The following is a 9,966-nucleotide window of genomic DNA, read 5'->3' on the forward strand; positions in this document are numbered from 1 at the left end:
TCGGTGTGCGAAAATAGGGCACAGTGGTCCACAGACTACAGCACACGAATGGCAACATTTCAGTTAGCGCGAGCTTCAAACTGAATAAACCACCCTCCGAACGATTTAAACTTGATGCAACAGCTTCAAAACCGCGGAACTCCTCCGCGCAGATGATTGGTATATAGAAGCTGAACAACGCTTTACAATGATATCGATTTCAGACTCGCTTGAGATAAATCAGGCCTTGGTGAAGTTTACAAAAAGACCACAGAGCTGCTGATCCTATTCAACATATTTTTGCTTGACTTTTATAGAAAATAATCCAGCCATTCTTTGATAGCTCCGAAATTCATAGTGATCTGCGAAAACGTTGTTTCTACAATATAAGTAGCCAGCAGACTTAGGTGATTACGGGCTAAAACTACGGTTGCACACAAAGCTTATAACGTAGCGGCTGTTCATCTCCCCCTTTTATTGTCACATCACTGAGACCTTGGAGAACGACTTACATCTTTATGGATGTGTGGAAGTTCATTCCGTGGCATCAGTATTCCAACCTCTAACAACTGCTACAATTTTGCAGGTAGTATATGTTTCTCCTGCATCTGTATGTAATTGAGCCAAGTGGGTCATCATTGTAGGTTGGGACAGTTAAGCTGCATAGGTTAAATCAGCATCACCTGGTCGAATGAATAATGTTGAAAGGCGAAAGGAGTGAAATGTGCTATTCAAAAATATAACATTGCAGACACAGACGTTATCAACCCCAACTGAATAAACGTCAAAACTGACATACGTTGCAATCTGGAGACCGAATGTCTAGCATTTTAACACAAAATAAGAACGCAAGAGACTGTTGAAAATAGTTTGTGTAGAAGATAAACAGTAACAACGCATGATGAGTCGCGATGAAATGTTGTTTGTTATGTTCTACACAAGAAATTTGTTTAGCCGTTTTCACATTTGCTATCAGTGGCCGTCCCTTGTGTTAGGCCAACCAATTCACACGACTTGTTCCAAAGCCACTCCCCGTCGGCATCATTCAAAGCGTTACTTGCTGGACTGGTTTCTGTGCAGTTGTCGTAATAGGCGCCAGGAGTTAGATTTGGCGTTAGAACAGTGTACAGTGTGGTCTGACAACCCATCCAGGGGGTAGTTGTAAACGGCAAGATCAGGTAATGAATCATTCTCTGTAGAGAGAAATGAAATAACCGAGAGACTTAGAAAGCGTCCTTGCATATCTTAGTTTGAACGCAGCAAAGGAATTTACGATTATAGCCAGGTCAGACACAGCGTGTTCATCAACACGCCATGGTCTCACATGTAAGCGATAAAATAATTTGATACACATCAAAAATTCTCTCGGACCGCCCATCACATAAAGCATTACTCAACTAGGCCAGATTAAACCCCAACACATATGGAAGTCTGACCAACTGGTAGGTCGTCGTTGACTCCTTCCTCAAGCCTGGCAATTAGCTTGCGAAGTTTTCGTCTCCCATAGAAGCGGCATCACGAGTGCGCATATGAGGGCTTACGCCTACTTTCCTCTTTGTGGCTACGTAGTTTTCAAGGAATAACAGATGTATGTCTTGAACGATAGATCCAGTTGAGTCTCCCATGAAAACCGAATTGATATGCGAATGAGTGTATCTGTCGAAACTAATCCTATACAAAGGAATAACAGATGTATGTCTTGAACGATAGATCCAGTTGAGTCTCCCATGAAAACCGAATTGATATGCGAATGAGTGTATCTGTCGAAACTAATATCACCTATACAAAGTGTAAGAGCACAAGCAGGTGCAGAGGAACTGACCACCCAACGATGCATCGATTTTGCCTGATAGTGCCTGCAGGTTACTTTTCAGTGACCGCCTGTTCAACCACCAGTATAAGCAACCGAGCTACCAATATTTCCACACATTACCAGATTAGTTAACTAAAAGATGAGACTTCCGTCTGGTGGGAGGGAGTATAAATTAACCGAGCTACCAATATTTCCACACATTACCAGATTAGTTAACTAAAAGATGAGACTTCCGTCTGGTGGGAGGCCTAGGAGTATAAATTTGAGATCGGAAAGCGTGAATCATTGGTGTTGTGCTTTCGATGATGATGATGATGAAGGGGCGTTCATTAGGTGAGCATGGTTTTAGTGAGCGACTGACGAAGACAGCGAAAAACGTCGGAAAACATTCACAGTATGAATTTTCCAACAAGCATCAATGACCTTGCTCACTACAACTTCGGTCCAGATATATTTGTCCCTACCCAAAATAACCGACCAAGGAACCTGGGTAGAGTACATGGAAAACAACCTAATGGGGCTATACAGATATTAGCAAGTGTATACATAAAGAGTGTGCGAACAGAATGTTTCCGCGGCTTCATAACATAACAAGATAGATGTCAAACCATACATCTCTCAAACGAATGAATGCTGGAATCAACTATGGTTACTTGACAAGGTCACGCCCAGATATTTCACATGCAGACATCTTTGAGAAAGGGACATTCTGATCAAAATGGACTACTGTAACGCAGATCCGAGGAGGGGTTCTGGCAATTAGAACTACTGTAGGTGGCGATGTGCTCGCCTGATCAAACAGACTCCAACTGACTGCACGCAATCTATAGCCCAGACAATAACTATGTCACCAGCTAATCATGAATAGATGAATAATCAGGGCATGTCTCTTTCGCACAAAGAGATTGACACATGGGAAACAAGACACAATGAGGGTACCGTTGTCCGTTGGCAATGGAGAACGAAATCGGACAGCCATGTCTATGAATGATATATGGTTTGTAGATTCACTTACACTTAGTCTGTGCAGGTCCAATTAGTCTCTTGATTCAGCAAAAAGTGTAGTCAAAAGTCTAGTGTCAGGCTTTAACTTTTGTCTTCTAGTGTTGAAGTGACGGTGTGAAATAGATGAGTGGCAGCGTCTGTTGTATAGTGAGATTAACAATACTTATGTCCATAAAAGGCAACTTCCACTTGGTCTGAAATTACTCGGAATAACAAAAATACCAACGATTAACGTGAAAAATGTCATCACCTTTCAACTGCAAGTGATCAGAAAATTTTCAAACCGAAAATTAGTTGTTTGTCGGTTAATTCTAAATATCAGCACACTCCTTGAGCAGCATGGTTAAAAAGTGTACTCTGGCTTCACTTGCCTCGTGTTTCATTCCGTTTCCTCTTATATCGTGCTATGCGCGACAACACAACCATGAAAGCGGATGCAGCTCATGGAGCTACAAACTCTCGGCTGATTTTCTGGAGGCCATGGCTCGTAGCAAGTCACTTTAAACAACCCCCCCCCCCCCCTGCTACAGGGCCAACCACATTTCAAAACAGCACTTATTTTCGAGGAATTCCTTCACACGGATTTTATTGAGGTGATTGAATTCCAGTCTGACTGCATTCGTAAGCTCCCTGGCCATCTAGATTTTGAGTTTACTGCTTCTCCATCCGTATCTGCTCAACTAGTGAAGCAAATGGTCTCTGGTCGATGATGTGGATGGTCTCAGCAGGGCAATATCAGTGAAAGCGACAGTGAGGATGGTCAGTGAGTTGCTGAAAATACGTTCAAGGATGAGGGCCAGAAAAACAGAAACGCCGGTGATTAAAATCAGGTTTATCAGTGGGGCGTCATCTAGTGAACAGCTTAAAAAGTCTCTCTCTCCGTCCACAATGTTATCCAGAGCATGTTGGAAAAAGGGTAATCAACTACCTCCTCTTTAACAAATACACTCACTAGCAAATCAATTTGGTTATTGTGGGAGATTTACCTGGAACCCAGCTAAATTTCTTGTTTATGGTGTTTCTAAGCAACTGAGCGTGCTGCACCAAGACACTTCATGTTTCAGTTGATACGATATTAGAAGTATCGTAATGCATTGTATAAAGACGTGGCGCATTTTTCATAAGTTTGCTGAAAACTCTCCGACAGCCCACGTCCGGTTTCATTCTTTAGTGGGGCTCATCTGATGGACACACTCCCTGAGTTTCTGTCAACAGTATGTTTTGCTTGAATCCAAGTTAGAGAACGTCACAAAGGATAGATTCAGGTGGGATTCAGGTGAACCTGTCAGGAGAACCAAAATGAATAAGCAAATGGGAGCATTCTTTGAAGTTCGTTCAAGTAGAACTCAAAGCTGGCAGAAAATCGGGTCTGTGCTTAATTGACGAGCCACACCAGTGGCGCGTGAATTTGGGAGTTTTCAGCAACCGAATGAGCGGTGCGTTATATTTAGAGTCATCAGCCTGTAGGTGGATGGTATAACTGTTTTGAAGCACTTCAGCTCTATTATGTAGTGTTTACGGAAATGAAGGTCGGATAAGTGTACGGAATTTCTGGTGTAGTTCACTGCAGGGCATTCCTTCTGTATATCCGGGCCAAAAGTACATCCATCCAGCTGGCAAGGTGTTTTTTAGTGACTATAACATGTACTAAATGCATTTTTTAAACGATTCCCTAATCATTGAGTAAACTCCTTTATGAAGCGTGCGAGAGAACACTTTGATTGACGATACTTGTGCTCAAAACGATTAAGCCAAAGTGTAGCGTGAATCTCTCTGTTGTGAATTTGTGAAAACAAACTCCAAAGTTGGGGGTCGTATTCCGTTTGAGGGTCGCACCAACATTCATTGCAATGCAATGTGAGGAAAAAAGAGTACGAAGAGCAACGCCTTCCAAAAGCTGTGGACATTAGTCAATAAGTTACATATTTTAATGAGCAAAATAAGCTACCACTCAAACTGACCGTTCTGTGCTGACGAAAGTAACATACAGCGCGACACGGAAAATTGGCGATCAGTGTTACGTAGTCTAATTCGCACTACATTACCTGTTTTTGCTCTCCAAAGAAGATACACATCCGGCGGTTTACCACAACTTGTTCGTAAATGTCAAACGGAAGTCTCAACCTAAACACTATCGGTAGCAAACCGCTTTCATTTGCTGAACCTCCTGCTAGTACCATTATTAAACGCTCTCACAAAATCTAATTGGTGCACGGTTGTCGATGCAAAAACTCGTTCTAATACTAATCAGCACTGTTGACCGCACATTTTTATTTCAGTTTATCAGTATTAACAGCTCAGATATAGCATCCTTTCGGACCGTAGTTATCGTGCTACTTGGAGGAAGCATAACTGAAACAACGTCAGGTTTCCGAATCCTAGGAGGGAGCAGATGAGATGAGGGGTTAGAGTGGAACCACAGACCTACCGGTCGGTGTTTTTGTGCCTTAACTAATCTGCGATCTCGATGCCTGGTTGAATAGTAATCACAATACTATTGATAGTGATAAAAATGTATAATGTAGTGCATTACCGGCGTAACGGCGGATACTACTGATGAGACGTGCGAGTAGCCTGTGGTTTTCTTGACGTACCGACCCGCGTCTAATGAAAGGTAAATTTTATTACGGAACTTGTGAACTGCTTTGTGGCGTCTGTTCAAAATTGCGTGAAGGTCAGTGAATATCTGTGAAAGTTCAAGAAGACGCATGAGAATATTCAGTTTTTAAAAACTGTGTGCAATAGTTTGTAACTGTTTAGTTGGTATTTGCTAGTAAACGACTTCGCAGTGAAGGGCTTTCCTCCTTATAATGGTATATTCATACTCAAAGCAGGGGGTGTGAAGATTTCCCAGCCAACAAAAAAATTGAAGCATATTTGTTCGAGCGTCTGAGCGTGTAAGACTTGTTTTACTGTGCAATCTTAAATAAACCTTGTTTGGGATATGTCACGCTGGAAGTTTCGGGAACACAAAATTGTGGTCAACCGCTGCCATTTAGTTGGTTTACTGCCGCAGTCTGAAATGCCATATCACCAACAAGGGAGAGCCGAAAATTCACTGCGAATGCTCTGCTGATTAGTTTTCTGCGCAGTAGTTTGCGACAGCAGATTTTTTGAACCAAATGAATTTTCCTTGGCTGTATTCAGAGGACGAGTATGAAAACGCGCATACAGTCACGTCAGAAATTTTGCAATGGGGTGAGCTGAAACTCGTGATTCTGATTAGCTCACATCCTGGGGAACCAGGATATAGTAAGCCAGTCCATAAACCATATTCGATCCTCATGCATTTGACATGATTATCAGTTATTCCAAGTGGCACGAACAAAGGAACTATTCATGGCATGCTTCTTTAAAGTGAGAACGTGCCTGAAAGGGGTTTTGTTTACGGAACCGTGTTCAGTCTCTTACCGACTGAGCAACACTGCAAACACAATGACGTTCTCTCCGGTACTGGATTTTCTATTTTTGGCACCAACTACCTGTAAGTGCAGCATAACACTGAGTAGAAACTTAGGGTGCGGCATAGCACTGAGTAGAAACTTTGGGTGTGTCATACCGCGATACCTTATTGACGACTTGGGTTGTGTTATCTCGGTATGCTTGAAGCATGTTTGCTTATATGTATGCGTGTGAGCCGTGCTTGTCTAGCCCGTGCAAACGGAGTCAAGTTGTGGAACAGTCCGCAACGGATCACGTACGACAAGGGTGCACGGTAGGCGTTTCAATCATTCCAGACTCGATTACCACATTTTTAGCAGAACGTCGAACGGCAGCTTCATTAACATCATTCCACAATCACCAGATCAAAGGTCGTGAAAACTGTTTTTCGTGATACAGCTTGTCTGAGTTTCGCAGATATTTGAAGCTTTAAATTCACCCACCCGATTAATTCAGTAGCAGTTTGTGTGACATCTTGGCAAACCTTGCTTGATTTAACGTAGAGGAAAAGTAGACTTGTAAAATTCTGAATGGAAACCCATTAAATCATGGGGGAAACGATATTCTCAAAAAGGACTCAGACGTGAGACCTTCTATTCAAAGTGGTTCACAGACTGGGTGTCATTCTCATGTCATACAGCCGGCTAAATGAATTAGAGAAAGCTCTGATTAATCAGTGTGGGACGTAATTGCGCATCTGAGATTTGTGAACATAGCCTAGACTTGAGGCAGCGTCATATGACGTGGGGAACATGAGAAACACGTTGAAATACCTTTTAATTCGAAAGAAATTCCCTAAGCTGACGGCGCACAGGTCTGACCTACGAATACTTACACTCTTCATTGTTCGAGCATCACGAAAAAGTTCTGTTCTTACGGCACCGGGATGCAAGCTAACAGGTATGACTCCACTTCCAGAGAGCCGCTTCGCCAATTCCCTTGCATGTATCAAGTTGGCAAGCTTCGACTGAGCATACGCTGATAGAAGCCCATATTCTTCAGGTGCGGTTTGTAAATCGGGCTTGCGAAGCTCACCATACCGATGAACAATTGACGACACCATGATGATCCTTGAGGGAACACCTTTGCGCAATAAGGGCATCAACAGCTCGGTTAGTAGGAATGGTCCCAGGTGATTCACAGCAATTGTATGCTCATAGCCATCTTCGGTCGTGCAGTGATCTTCCATAGCCAGTCCAGCATTATTGATCAAGTAATTTAGGTGTTCACGACGCTGTCCGATGCGGGTCGCAAACTCACGTACAGATTTCAGTGACGCTAGATCCAGTAATTCTATCTGTAGCTGAAATATAAGATGAAATACGAAACTAAAACGATGGTGACGGAAAAAGTCTTCAAAAATAGTTATTCAGACAGGCTGAATTGGATACCTCAGTTGTTTAGCGGGCATAATTCGCACAGAAAAGTTTTCAGCATAGGACTACGTTTATGTCCTTATTCAAAGTGTCAAGCAAAGTTTTCTTGGTAGATTATCAGAGGAACTTGTCGCGCTCAGTTTAAGTGTAGAAGAGCTTCGTAGAATGTCCAGTAGTGATTTTGGCTATCAGAAACTATGTTGGACGCTATTTTAATGTGTGAAAGTTCTTCCGTAACACTGTGATACAGTAAAATAGAGCTGACTTTTATAAACTTTGATAGAATGTTGATCAGTTTTGCTGTGTGCTTTCATCCATCAACTCAGTCCTAGTAACGAGGATTCATTGTTTGGATGAACATCTCGAACGATTCCACAAAAGCCTTTTTTCACTGGGGATTTTGAAAATGCTATACGGATGGTCCATTTTTGGGAACCCCGGAAATGTCCACGGCTTTCCGTCAGAACAAATTACTTGGAATTTGCACATAAGCACCGAACTCCAGAAGGGGAGGCACGATAGGAGAAGTAACTCAGAACGCATTTAACGACACGTAACTGAAAGAATAAGCTCCACAGCAGGGCCCTTCTACGTAAGGGTAGAAGGTTGTGGTTTAACACTGACAATTGAGGTTCCTCCTCGTTAACATCTACCACTTTTCAAACCCGGAATTTCGTTCAACCTTTCAAAGTGATGAATCGACTTTTTTATATTTAAGAATGGTTTCGGCGAATGTTTTGCAAATGTTCGAATCCAATAGGATAATAAACTCTTGTTGAGCCTTTTGATACTTTAGGTGACAGTACTATTTGGGATTATCTTCTTTTGTGAGGGAACCTGTGGCGTCCTCATCTTCTCAGGTTTTCTGTTCGTTTCCGTTCGTTCCGCAGCCCGGAACCTACACGTGTTAGCAAACATATAGTCAGGAGCACAAACCCGTGTTGTTATTGCATCCTAACCATACTTGCGGATCTAGGCATCGGACAATACTGGCCGAATTATTTTAGGAATATGCTAGAATACGAAATTAGGCTTGTAAGTATCCAGTAAACATACGAATATAATAGCCTGTTGAACTAACACAAACTAATTTGCGTGCATGAATATGCCTACAGTAGGAAGCTTTAAGGGGTACGTTTGTAGCCTGCTGTATTTTGGTTCTCATGTAGGTGTCCTACTGAGAGACAGAAATAACAGATGCCATTCGGTTACAATACGGTTTGATGTTGTTTCGAGAGCTCATAACAAAAGACATTGGCCTACGTAAACCGTCTAGAGTGGACGTTTTCCTGTCATTCAGTCTAAGGTACAAGGATGAATTTTCTGAGTATTCCAGGTTATTGATTGGGTCTGCTTAGTCCAGATTCAGTAAGTATAACGTACTTACTAAATAACTGCGAACTACTTGGTGATCTTGGCGTCCCTTATGTGTAGATTTGTGCGACACACAGCTGTAATATACGGAATCAGTCTTGAGTAGCTTACTTGATCCGGCGTGACCGCTGTCAAAGAAGATGTCAAGCATGGATCAGCCAAGTTGGTTTTCAAGTGATCTGGGTTGCCAACACCATACGTATCCAAAATCCACTTTTTGGCGCTTTCTGCCCGCTCTTTGTTTCGACAAGCCATAATAACCTGGCACCCTCGACGCGCCAATTCGGCTGCGGTCATTTTTCCAATCCCCGTATTCGCACCAGTGACGATGGCGACTTTGCCAACTAATCTTCCCGGGATCACGCATAATTTTCGCATGAAACCCTTTGTCTCTCGAACGGGTTTCTCGTTGACTGACATGGCGCTTTTCACAATGATGGTAGTCCCAAAAATAACGCACGAATTGGTGTATAAAACAGAGAGGTTTTGTTGAAAGACATACAGACACGTACACTTGCCGAGGGTCAAGGCAACCAATCGTATCTATAGTTTGTCTGACGGCACCACGGACTGATGACATTAACACACCTATAATTAGACTACGGCATCTGGTTGCATTCATGCAATGAGTGTTCTGTCAAAACAAGGTAGAGACTACTGTCGTGAAGGTACCAGAGAGGAAACATAGAGAAAACAGTGTTACTGAAAAAATCATTTAGTCAATAATCGGGTGGTGCGAAACTAAGTAGCCGACGTTCATGATTGGACTGCAAATTTCTGAAAACGATTCTTTGATAATTCCTTTTTATCAGAGTTCGGGATGACACTGCCGAAATATAATTATAAAACCTAGACTGTATGTCATCGTTTTCGAAGAAGTTTGGTGACAATCGGCAGATTTATTGCTGGGCAACGTTTCACTTTTGACACAAAACTTCGTCAGGCCAAGTGACTAGGTTCCGAGGTTGGTCGATATTT

The 9,966-nt window shown here is 42.4% G+C and overlaps 1 protein-coding gene across 1 annotated transcript; it reads right to left on the reverse strand.

Annotated features, from left to right (window-relative positions):
• Positions 1–685: 685 nt before the first annotated feature.
• Positions 686–9,419, reverse strand: T265_15439 (hypothetical protein; the record flags this gene model as incomplete). The annotated part of the gene is made up of 3 exons (XM_009178127.1): positions 686–1,172; positions 7,074–7,541; positions 9,100–9,419. 3 exons carry the CDS (start codon positions 9,406–9,408, stop codon positions 930–932), a joined length of 1,020 nt encoding a protein of 339 aa, XP_009176391.1.
• Between the last annotated feature and the right edge of the window lie 547 nt (positions 9,420–9,966).

The sequence above is a fragment of the Opisthorchis viverrini genome (assembly GCF_000715545.1).
Source record: "Opisthorchis viverrini unplaced genomic scaffold opera_v5_500, whole genome shotgun sequence".
Taxonomy (NCBI): Eukaryota; Metazoa; Platyhelminthes; class Trematoda; order Opisthorchiida; family Opisthorchiidae; genus Opisthorchis; species Opisthorchis viverrini.